Raw genomic sequence first — 12351 nt, 5'->3', positions numbered from 1 at the left:
GGGAGAGAAGATGAAATGGGAGAGAGGGAATGAGAATGGGGAGAGATGGAGGAATGAGAACGGGGAGAGATGGAGAGGGAATGAGAACGGGGAGAGATGGAGAGGATATGAAGGAGGGAGGTTCTATAGAATGGTTTTAAACGATTTAATTGTGGTGTCTTGTCATTGATCAAAATACTATTTTATTTTTGTTTGTACCCATGTATCTTGGTGTGTGTAGAGAATCTCTTGAGGGTCTGAATGGCAGTATTGGTTCAGGAGAAGGCTGTTATTCCCCTGATGGTTTAGACCAGAGTACAGGGTCGTACGCCTTCGATCCCGGCTCCCCGCTCCCTCCCCCCGCTCCCGATGACTTCCTGCCCCCTCCACCCCCAGACATGACGTAAGTAGAGGATGGAGGGGAACAGTGTTTGCACCTCATAATTTACCAAATACTGTTGTTTTTACACGTATTCTATGCGAATTTAGTATTGTTAGCATTAGCGTCTACTCGCCAGTCAACTCCCTTCATCTCCAGTGGTCAGAATCGTTTGGATACAGAGCATTTTGGAGAATCCGTGCCCTGTTCCTAATCCAACCCGTGCGCTCTCATTGGCAGGTATGACGGACAGTACGGAGCACCAACCCAGAAGCGCACCAGCGTTCTGAGCCCCACACACCCTCCTCCAGCCCCTCCCATGACCTCTTCTGCTTCCAGTGGCTCTCGGCCCAACCTGGCCCCTCCCCCTGCCCCACCTCCCCCTCCCCCCTCTGACTTGGGAATCCCTCCCCCCTCTGGATTTGACTCCTCCCCCCCCCGCTCCCCCTCCTCTCTTCTCCTCTGCCTATCCCTCCCCCCCTGCCCCACCTTCCCCTCTCTCCCAGAGCACCATCTCTCCACCTCCTCCCCCCTCTCTCCCCCAGGGTGGTGGCGCACCTCCTCCTCCTCCTCCCCCGCCTCCCCCAGGCCCTCCTCCCCCCTCTTCTGGCCTCCCCCCTCCCTCCTTCTCCATTGGGGCTCCCCCTCCTCTCAAACCCACCCAGGTTCAGCCAGAAGCCCCCGCTGACGCTCACAATGACTTGCTGTCAGCTATCCGGCAAGGTACGACACACAGAGACACACAGATAGATACTAGTACACATAAACACACCCTAAACCCCCCACCCCCGCTCTCTCTTGCAGGTTTTAACCTTCGTAAAGTGGAGGAACAGAAAGAACAGGAAAAGAAGGATAACTACGGCAACGACGTAGCGGCCATCTTGTCTCGCCGTATTGCTGTGGAGTGCAGCGATAGCGAAGACGACTCCTCGGAGTTGGACGATGACGATTGGTCCGAGTGAGGCCTCCTTTACCACCACCATCATGGTCTTCCTCAGTCCTCCTCGGAGAGAACGCATCATGTCCTTTTGCCATTACTTCTTCATAACCAATGATCTGAGGAGTAGAGGGTCAAAGATAAGTGTGTCCTCTTCCACACTCCTGTCTAAGCCAGTCACATTCCCTGTGTGCCAGTCACATTCCCTGTGTGCCAGTCACATTCCCTGTGTGCCAGTCACATTCCAAGTGTGCCAGTCACGTTCCCTGTGTGCCAGTCACGTTCCCTGTGTGCCAGTCCGTCACATTCCCTGTGTGCCCGTCACATTCCCTGTGTGCCAGTCACATTCCCTGTGTGCCAGTCACATTCCCTGTGTGCCAGTCACGTTCCCTGTGTGCCAGTCACGTTCCCTGTGTGCCAGTCACATTCCCTGTGTGCCAGTCCGTCACATTCCCTGTGTGCCAGTCACGTTCCCTGTGTGCCAGTCACGTTCCCTGTGTGCCAGTCCGTCACATTCCCTGTGTGCCAGTCCGTCACATTCCCTGTGTGCCAGTCACGTTCCCTGTGTGCCAGTCACGTTCCCTGTGTGCCAGTCCGTCACGTTCCCTGTGTGCCAGTCCGTCACATTCCCTGTGTGCCAGTCACATTCCCTGTGTGCCAGTCACATTCCCTGTGTGCCAGTCCGTCACGTTCCCTGTGTGCCAGTCACGTTCCCTGTGTGTTTTATGTAGAACTTAACTGAGAAGCCGATAACTTCAGTATGGAGAACAGTCCAAATATCAAAAACCCAATTATTTCTAAAGGGCACATGGCCAAAGGTGTGTGTGTGTGGTAATGAGAATTATACTCACAGATAACATAGTATACCGTATAGATATTGATCCTTACATACAGACACACAGTCCCATAATGGTTTAACTGATGAACTGTGTTATGTATTAAGATTCATATTTGACTTTATGATAGTTATAAGATGTGCTAAATAAGGCACAACAAAAGTTTTTTTTTTTTATTGCAGTTTTTGTTTTTTCCCCCTGTCTTTTGCTCTGTTGTTGGCATGGGAATGGTTACCTAGGTGACGGAGGGACTCATTAACAGGTGGGGGGGATAGAAATATAATGTATTTATATAGAAATAGGGGGACGTTCAGCTGAATAAAATGTTCTGAACCTATCTAAACGTTCTGAACCTATCTAAATGTTCTGAACCTATCTAAACGTTCTGAAATGTTCCGATTCCGCTCTGGCTCAATAAAACCATGTCTCATGTCAGTCAAAACATGCTCTGCCCAATAAGTGATCCCTCTTTTGCTCTAGTCCCGCCCCTCAAGTGCCTTTTTGCTTTTCATGTTTATGTGCGAGGAGGATGAAGTTACCCTTGGACACTGATCTAGGGTCAGGTTTGTATCGGTCCCATCACCATAGGATTGGATGACGTCACTGATTCTAGATCTGTGTCTGAGACGACTTGATCGTCTTCTGTTTAAGTGCCTTCTGTTTGTTTTAAATCCAAAGTGTAAAGCCACAATCAGACCTGAACATGTTAATATCCAACCACCTGTTTCTGCTTGTCCTGTCTGTCTCAACTTTATCAGTGAGGATTATTACAATAATAAAGATACAATGAACTACAGTGTTTGTGTGTCAATGAGTTCCTGTCCAGTTTTTGTCCACGTATTTTTCTTTTGTCAGTCTAGATGTTCAAGATCCTCCTATAGAAGAACGTGGAGTTGGATTGGACACACCCTTCAGAATTGTCTATCAACATCATTTGCCAGTCCCTGAAATGGAACTCTCAGTGGAAAGAAACAGAGAGAGACCCAGAAATATTTGGAGTAGAAGAGTCCAGACAGAAATAACAGAGTGACCTGGAAACTTGGCACGAACTGTGCGATGGAGGACATTCTTCAATGGGCTGTGCTCCTTCTAGGAGCCAAGTGCTTCAAGGCCCAGTGCAGAACATTTAGATTTTCCTGTTTTAATATACAGCTCCAGTCAAAAGTTTGGACACGCCTACTCATTCTAGGGCTTTTCTTTATTTTTTAGTATTTTCTACATTGTAGAATAATAACGAAGACAAACTATGAAATAACACATGGAATCATGTAGAAACCCCAAAAATGTTCAACAAAACAAAATATATTTTATATTTGAGATTCTTCAAAGTAGCCACCCTTTGCCTTGATGACAGCGTTGGTATCATTACCAATTGGGTGGAAACCTACCTACAGACACTTAAAAGTTTGTTTTTGGACAATTTCCTCAAGTTTAAATTCTAATTGTGTCTGGACTAAGTTATTTTTATTGCTCTGTTCGTCAGTGTCGACAGAGTACGCTGCTACCCTGTCATTTGTCCCGTTAAAAATGAATCTGCTAACATCTCCAGTCATTTAAAGTGTAGTAGAATTGCATCTTTTATTTAACTAGGCAAGTCAGTTAAGAATAAATTCTTATTTACAATGAAGGCCTATACCGGCCAAACCCAGACGGCGCTGGGACTCCCAATCACAGCCAGATGTGATACAGCCTGGATTCAAACCAGGGACTGTAGTGACATCTCTTGCACTGAGATGCAGAGCCTTAGACCGCTACACCACTCGGGAACATGAAATATATGAATAAAATAAAGAAGAATCGTATCTGCTACAGCCTAAAGCCCAGGCTTCTACACTATATACCTTCAGCCATGCAATGAACGGTCTTATTTTGCAAACAGTTACATTATCTTAAATTATGACTATCCAATCTACTCATCACATTAGAAATGGCAGGTTATATTACATAAGTCTGCAAATACATTGATGCATGAAATGCTTTATTATAAAGGTGCATTTTTATGTTGAAAATTAGCTTCCCCAAGTTTGAAACTCACTCGTTGCTGATGAATGTACTTAATTGTTACCCAGAAATGATTTGATATTGAGATAAAAAATTGCTGTGAAGGAACTTTAAGTCAATTGAGTCAGTGTGTATGTGTGTTCACGCATTTGCTCGAGTAGAATGAGGGAGACCCTACTTCATTTTTTGCATACAAAATAAATTCGCTTTTATTTTGAAGTAGAAAAAGACAACATTTGTACATTTTATATAAAACAACATTGTGCAAACTGAAACCTTTTCAGAGATAGTCACAGTGCCTTTGACACTGCCCTTTCTAAGTGTTCTGGAGTTCACCGACAGCAGCATAGTATATAGTCCCACCAAACCATCCAAAGGCTTATAATATATAATATCTTATAATAGTATCGTTGTGTAGACCCACTCTCCCCTGCTCCTAAAGCATGTATGTTGGATCCAGATGAATTACGTTGGACTTCTGTGGTTGCATCAGACTGGATGGTCTACATGTTAGGTGAGGATGAGGCACATGTTGAGATGATACAGTACGTCCGATTTTATTCCAGCTGATTCCAAAACGGCTGTCTTCTGGAACAGTACATTCTCATTGCTTCTTATCTGAAGTGCAAGTGATAATGATGTTCTCTATTGGTTTTTCACGTATATGGGGCTCTGTGTGTGTGTGTGTGTGTGTGTGTGTGTGTGTGTGTGTGTGTGTGTGTGTGTGTGTGTGTGTGTGTGTGTGTGTGTGTGTGTGTGTGTGTGTGTGTGTGTGTGTGTGTGTGTGTGTGTGTGTGTGTGTGTCCATCCTACACATCAACAGGCCTGTGTGTGTTGTGTCTGTGAGGACAGCAGGCGTGCAGCAGCACCAGTCGTATGTCTCTGTTTCTCAGGCTATACAGTAGAGGGTTGAGCAGAGAGTTCCCCGCCGCCGGCACTAGCGTGGCGTACGTATACAGGGGCGAGCTAGATGCGTCGCCCAGCAAACCGTAGAGGGCGAAGGGCGTCCAGCAGCTGACGAACACTCCAAGGACTAACAACAGCCGAGAGAGTCCCTTACCCCGGCCCCCGTGCTTGCTGGCATACGATTGGTCGTCAGGCAGGAAGTGCCTCTGCGTGGCGATGGCGTGGGCGTGCCTCCTTGCGACACGGCAAATCCCGGTGTACAGCTGCAGCGTGACCATGACGACCAGAAGGAAGCCGCCGCAGAGCAACGACAGGTATGTCCGGGTCAGGGGTCGCGCAACGGAACAGGATGTGATGTCATTGAGGCAGTGCCACCCCAGCACCGGCCCCGAGCCAATCAGACACGACCCCAGCCAGACGAGTGCCAGAAGACCAGCGGCACAGCGGCGCGAGTGGCGGGAGCCGTAGGTGAGGGCGTGGCTTAGAGACAGGTAACGATCCAGGGCCACGCCCATCAGGCTGAGGAGGGAGGCCGTCAGTGATGTCGCCAGCAACCCTGCCGTCATCAGCTCCGACCAATCAGTGGGCTCCACACAAAACAGGAAGAGGAAGTGGAGGATCAAAGCCACGCCCGCCAGCAGGTCAGCTAATGCCAGACTGGCAAGGAGTAGGAAGACAGGAGCTCGGAGAGAAGGCGTGGCCAAGATGGCAGCCACTACGATGGCGTTTTCGGACACGATGAGAGTTCCCGATACGCACAGTACCACTCCCCATAGGCTGAGAGGTGAGGCCTCAGGCACAGCCGTGGGATCTGATTGGTCCAGCAGGGAAAGATGTGAAGACATCCCTGAACCTGAAGACTCCTCGAACCAGAGGTCAGAGTCATTTTGGGTCATTATGGGTCAAACACACCACACCTGAGAGAGAGAGAGAGAGAGAGAGAGATAGAGAAAGAGAGAAAGAGAGAAAGAGAAGATACAGAAATGTTAATACACATTGTCACTGTACTAATAGCAGCAGCTCTTCCTCCTCTTCTGTCTTCCCTGCATGTGAGTAGTTGATAACCACAGCAGACAGCCACCCTTTGCTGGGGCTGCATCTCAATAGTCTACAGTGGCTTCCTCTCCTGGGTCTTCGGCCACTTCGTCCATCTGTCAAGAGGTGCGGGCCTTTATGACACAGGAGGAAGGGCACTTGAACTACTGGTCCAACTCAAACTGCTCTCTCAAAGGAGAGACTCAGCGTGCTCCTCACATTGCTCTGGGACCATTCCATTCCATTGCTCTGGGACCATTCCATTCCATTGCTATGGGACCATTCCATTCCATTGATCTGGGACCATTCCATTCCATTGCTATGGGACCATTCCATTCCATTGCTATGGGACCATTCCATTCCATTGATCTGGGACCATTCCATTCCATTGCTATGGGACCATTCCATTCCATTGCTATGGGACCATTCCATTCCATTGCTATGGGACCATTCCATTCCATTGCTATGGGACCATTCCATTCCATTGATCTGGGACCATTCCATTCCATTGCTATGGGACCATTCCAATCCATTGCCATGGGACCATTCCATTCCATTGCCTGATCTCTACTATTCTCTCTGAAATGTTCACCCCCCCCCTCATTGATTTACAAGGTATAGAAAGCAATGTAAGACATATGGTGACAAATCCCTGTCTAGCCTACGTCCAACCAATGCTTTTAAATCCATGAGGGCGAGTGAAGAGTGCACACTCCAGGGAGAAGGGGGAGAAGACTGCAGCCCTTCTCGTGTCTCCTCTCCACTCTTCTCCTATAGTACAGTGGGGAGTGTTTTGTAACAGATTTTCAGCATCTTGGAAAACTATGTCAATATGCTCTGGCTCTGATAAATCATTCGACGTTTACAAAATCTACACATTACATACCACAGACAGACAGACAGACAGACAGACAGACAGACAGACAGACAGACAGACAGACAGACAGACAGACAGACAGACAGACAGACAGACAGACAGACACTGCAAAATATCTTACCTTCTATTGATAAAAATACCTTGATCACGATTCTTCCAAATCAGCTCTGTTCACAGTGCATTCAGGAGACAGTGATGCCGTGATGCTGTCCTTGTGTCTTGTTGTATCGGTATATCGATGGTTGGTTATATCTCAGAAAAGGCTTGTCTGACTGTCCCCATCAGAGTAATAACCTATTCTCAGTTTCTCCGGGTGGTGCGAACGCCAGAATGACTGGATGGATCTAATGCGCGCAGGGTTCTTCACTAGGGAAGGTCTGTCTGACGTCAGTGATGGTGAGCTTCAGCCAATGAGGTGCTAGGAGAGACGAGGGGTGTGATGGGGGACTCCTGTAGAGGAATTTCATTCAGAAAAATGCGACAGCTTCCTGCCCCTCCCACTGCGGCTTGCCTCGTGTGCACCTTTCCCGTAAATAATCCCCTGTACACTCCTTCCGACACATACACACACACCACAGTAGAGATTCTGATCAATGGGAATTAATTAGGTTTGGAGAGAGGGCTGACGCCTTGAGGAGCTGTCCAAGGTGCTGTAACGAAGCTATGTGCAAGAAATTGCTTTAATCAATTGGTTTGACTGTTTTTATGTGGGTATTAAATAATACAACAAGAATACATTGGAGCTCATACGTGTAGTTTTCTATGCAGAATTGGAAAAGGGGACAGGTGAAGTGTTTATGTCATTCAATAAGCAAAAGGTGCATGATTAGGCTACATAGGCCTTCAGTCCCAAGGTGAGTCACTGGCTACATAAGCCCTTCAGTCCCAAGGTGAGTCACTGGCTACATAAGCCCTTCAGTCCCAAGGTGAGTCATTGGCTACATAGGCCTTCAGTCCCAAGGTGAGTCACTGGCTACATAGGCCCTTCAGTCCCAAGGTGAGTCACTGGCTACATAGGCCCTTCAGTCCCAAGCTGAGTCACTGGCTACATAGGCCCTTCAGTCCCAAGCTGAGTCACTGGCTACATAGGCCCTTCAGTCCCAAGGTGAGTCACTGGTTACATAGGCCTTCAGTCCCAAGGTGAGTCACTGGCTACATAGGCCCTTCAGTCCCAAGGTGAGTCACTGGCTACATAGGCCCTTCAGTCCCAAGGTGAGTCACTGGCTACATAGGCCTTCAGTCCCAAGGTGAGTCACTGGCTACATAGACCCTTCAGTCCCAAGGTGAGCCACTGGCTACATAGGCCCTTCAGTCCCAAGCTGAGTCACTGGCTACACAGGCCCTTCAGTCCCAATGTGAGTCACTGGCTATATAGGCCCTTCAGTCCCAAGCTGAGTCACTGGCTACATAGGCCCTTCAGTCCCAAGGTGAGTCACTGGCTACATAGACCCTACAGTCCCAAGGTGAGTCACTGGCTACATAGGTCTTCAGTCCCAAGGTGAGTCACTGGCTACATAGACCCTACAGTCCCAAGGTGAGTCACTGGCTACATAGACCCTTCAGTCCCAAGCTGAGTCACTGGCTACATAGGCCTTCAGTCCCAAGCTGAGTCACTGGCTACATAGGCCTTCAGTCCCAAGGTGAGTCACTGGCTACATAGACCCTTCAGTCCCAAGCTGAGTCACTGGCTACATAGACCCTTCAGTCCCAAGCTGAGTCACTGGCTACATAGGCCTTCAGTCCCAAGGTGAGTCACTGGCTACATAGACCCTACAGTCCCAAGGTGAGTCACTGGCTACATAGACCCTTCAGTCCCAAGCTGAGTCACTGGCTACATAGACCCTTCAGTCCCAAGCTGAGTCACTGGCTACATAGGCCTTCAGTCCCAAGGTGAGTCACTGGCTACATAGGCCCTTCAGTCCCAAAGTGAGCCACTGGCTACATAGGTCTTCAGTCCCAAGGTGAGTCACTGGCTACATAGGCCTTCAGTCCCAAGGTGAGTCACTGGCTACATAGGCCTTCAGTCCCAAGGTGAGTCACTGGCTACATAGGCCCTTCAGTCCCAAGGTGAGTCACTGGCTACATAGGCCTTCAGTCCCAAGATGAGTCACTACCTACATAGGCCTTCAGTCCCAAGGTGAGTCACTGGCTACATAGACCTTACAGTCCCAAGGTGAGTCACTGGCTACATAGGCCTTCAGTCCCAAGGTGAGTCACTGGCTACATAGGCCTTCAGTCCCAAGGTGAGTCACTGGCTACATAGGCCTTCAGTCCCAAGGTGAGTCACTGGCTACATAGGCCTTCAGTCCCAAGGTGAGTCACTGGCTACATAGGCCTTCAGTCCCAAGGTGAGCCACTGGCTACATAGGCCCTTCAGTCCCAAGGTGAGTCACTGGCTAAGCACCGTTTGTCTTAGATGAATCATGAATTATTATTTGATAAAAAAGTGAGTAGGCTAGCCTATATATCTATATATCTATGTAGTCCTACAATGTCCAGGGTTTTTGAAACATATCAAATCAGTAATGTATAATATTTATTATTATTATTAGAATAATAGTGTCATTATCTATTTTGAGTCATGATCAGCTGATCGGTTAAGGATGTAGGATATCAGATGATCGATTATTGATTATTGATAGACACATCGGTGAAATCTGGTCCTGGATGGTTTACAGGGCCTTCTGAAAGTATTCAGACCCTTTCACTTTTTCCACATTTTGTTAAATTACAGCCTTATTCTAAAATGGATTAAATCACTTTTTTTTCCTGATCAATCTACACTCAATGCCCCATAATGACAAAGCGAAAACAGGGTTTTAGAAATTTTAGCTAATGTATAATGATTTAAAAACTGAAATAGTATTCAAACCCTTTACTCAGTGCTATTGTTGAAGCATCTTTGGCAGCGATGTCATGTAAATGTCATATTTCAGTTTTTTAAACCTGTTTTTGCTTTGTCATTATGAGGTATTGTGTGTAGATTAATGAGGATTATTATTTTTTCATCCATTTTAGAATAAGGCTGTAATGTAACACAATGTGGAAAAATTCAAAGGGGTCTGAATATTTTCTGAAGGCACTGTATCTAGTAGAGAGGATTCTCTGTTTCCCCGGGTAATAAAAAACACTTTGCGTGGGCTGCAGTGGTTGCTGCAATGTATCTCCGTGGTTACGCACAGGCCACGGCACTACGCATAGAGGGGGACCTTCGTCCTGTTGTTGCCATAGAACCATATAAGGAAACTGACTTCCGGTTCTCTTTGGGAGAGAAAAGATCGATACCTCACAAAGCATTACGTCATTTACACATTCCCGGGAAAAAACTGTTAGAGGGAGAAGAGGGAGAGAGAGAGAATTAATTAAACTCGGGAAACGCTGCCTCATTCATCTTCCTCTTTGTTTTTATTTATTCATTTGGACAAAACAATAATTGGATGAAGTGTTAAATCACAGTAGACCTAACCCGCTGAGCTAAAGCCTAGGCTACAACTCGGGGAGCTAACACAAGTGTTCAGGTTTAAGGGCAAGACTAACCTACAAATCCAGTGAATGTGGTTCGCTGAGCCACCCGTGTTACACTACCCCTGTTACACCTGATGGGCTTGTAGACAGAAGAAGACTGAGTCCACCCCTGTTACACTACCCCTGTGTAACACGGGTGGCTCAGCGTAGACAGAAGAAGACTGAGCCACCCCTGTTACACTACCCCTGTTACACCTGATGGGCTTGTAGACAGAAGAAGACTGAGCCACCCCTGTTACACTACCCCTGTGTAACACGGGTGGCTCAGCGTAGACAGAAGAAGACTGAGCCACCCCTGTTACACTACCCCTGTTACACCTGATGGGCTTGTAGACAGAAGAAGACTGAGCCACCCCTGTTACACTACCCTGTGTAACACGGGTGGCTCAGCGTAGACAGAAGAAGACTGAGCCACCCCTGTTACACTACCCCTGTTACACCTGATGGGCTTGTAGACAGAAGAAGACTGAGCCACCCCTGTTACACTACCCCTGTGTAACACGGGTGGCTCAGCGTAGACAGAAGAAGACTGAGCCACCCCTGTTACACTACCCCTGTTACACCTGATGGGCTTGTAGACAGAAGAAGACTGAACCACCCCTGTTACACCTGATGGGCTTGTAGACAGAAGAAGATAACTGTTGTTTTATACTGTATTTACCAGTAAGATGCTGTAGAGAAGAGACGTATCTATTCATTACCGGCTGGCTGCCCTCAGGTGGCGTTTATGAGCTGTTAAAGGGAAGCTCAAACTCGTGGTGCCGTGACTGCGGATTTTCCTCGGTTATCTAACACACACACACACACACACACACACACACACACACACACACACACACACACACACACACACACACACACACACGCACACACACACACACACACACACACACACACTGCCCTTCCTCTTAACACATACACGCACACACTGTCCTTCCCCCGAACACATACACATACACACACACACACACACACACACACACTTTGACGCTGCAGCACAAATCCATGTGTGGTTTGTGTGGTTTGTGTGAGAGGAGGGCGATGATGTAGAGCAGCAGCAGAGAGGAGGAGAGCAGGCTGGGTTGTGTAGGGTGTGTGTGTAGTAGAGAGGGTTTTATGAGGTGAAGGTGACGTAAAGCATTATTCATTGCAATGTGCGTATGTGTCAATCAGTATGTTCATTATACAGTTAGAAAAAGCTATGCAAAGACAGGAATTTACAGCACATACATATCCACAAATAAATATGCATTTGACAAAACATACTGTACGTGTCCTAGTCTGTCTGTTCAGCATCTGTAGTATCTGTGTCAATAATGTTAATCAGCGTGTGTGTGTGTGTGTTTGTGTGTTTGTGTGTGTGTGTTTGTGCATGCACATGTCTGTGTGTGTGTGCATGCATATGTGTGTTTGTTTGTGTACCTTTGTGCATGCTTGAATGCATGTTTAAATGTGTCCGTGTGTGTGTGTGTGTGTGTGTGTCAGAGTGCCAGTGCTCTGAGGTAAACAGGTGTCACTGTCTCAGTGGTGTGTGTTTCAGGTTGGAGGCAAAGCGGATGGCGGTTGCTAGGTAACCAGGTAGAATAGGGCTTGAATTACACCGGTGTCTCTCCCTGTCCCAAACGCAGGCAACTCTTTTCTCCGACCTCATCTACTCTTTCCTAAAGCTAGACACCCATCTCTTATTTTTTGGTGGAGTTTGAGGCCTCTGCGAGGAGAAGCAAGATACAACCAACTGAAAAGTACTGCATCTCACATTTGGAACCTTTTGGAACTGTCTAGAACCTTCCAGAACCTTTTTAGAACGTTTGAATTTTCTGATCCCTGTTGACGTCTACTAGGAGCCACCTGAGGAACTGAAGCAACTTTTTCGCTT

General features: G+C 47.4%; 3 protein-coding genes across 3 annotated transcripts in view; 2 read left to right on the top strand and 1 right to left on the bottom strand.

Moving 5' to 3' along the window:
* The window catches only part of LOC115185805 (wiskott-Aldrich syndrome protein family member 2-like), an 11658-nt gene extending 8731 nt beyond the window's left edge, over positions 1-2927 (top strand). Inside the window, 4 exon segments of the mRNA XM_029745815.1 lie at positions 153-382; positions 599-791; positions 793-1081; positions 1163-2927. Of these exon segments, the coding sequence (XP_029601675.1) occupies positions 153-382; positions 599-791; positions 793-1081; positions 1163-1320 (870 nt within the window). The 3' untranslated portion in view covers positions 1321-2927.
* A 2013-nt stretch (positions 2928-4940) lies between these two features.
* LOC115185804 (G-protein coupled receptor 3-like) lies at positions 4941-7254 on the bottom strand. The gene is made up of 2 exons (XM_029745813.1): positions 7072-7254; positions 4941-5955 (listed from the first exon to the last, which is right to left on the bottom strand). The coding sequence occupies exon 2, from the start codon at positions 5932-5934 to the stop codon at positions 4942-4944; it is 993 nt and encodes a 330-aa protein (XP_029601673.1). The 5' UTR covers positions 5935-5955; positions 7072-7254; the 3' UTR covers position 4941.
* A 4842-nt stretch (positions 7255-12096) lies between these two features.
* The window catches only part of LOC115185801 (CD164 sialomucin-like 2 protein), a 4304-nt gene continuing 4049 nt past the window's right edge, over positions 12097-12351 (top strand). Inside the window, exon 1 of the mRNA XM_029745810.1 lies at positions 12097-12351. This exon is cut by the window's right edge and continues 181 nt beyond it. The gene's annotated coding sequence lies outside the window, so the exon portion shown is untranslated.

The sequence above is a fragment of the Salmo trutta genome, unplaced genomic scaffold, assembly GCF_901001165.1.
Source record: "Salmo trutta unplaced genomic scaffold, fSalTru1.1, whole genome shotgun sequence".
Classification (NCBI taxonomy): Eukaryota; Metazoa; Chordata; class Actinopteri; order Salmoniformes; family Salmonidae; genus Salmo; species Salmo trutta.
This window is presented reverse-complemented; position numbering and strand designations above follow the sequence as displayed.

What these genes read in the sequence shown, in the direction of transcription:
- LOC115185804 (XM_029745813.1), bottom strand. Translation starts at nt 5,934, where the DNA reads ATGACCCAAAATGACTCTGACCTCTGGTTCGAGGAGTCTTCAGGTTCA.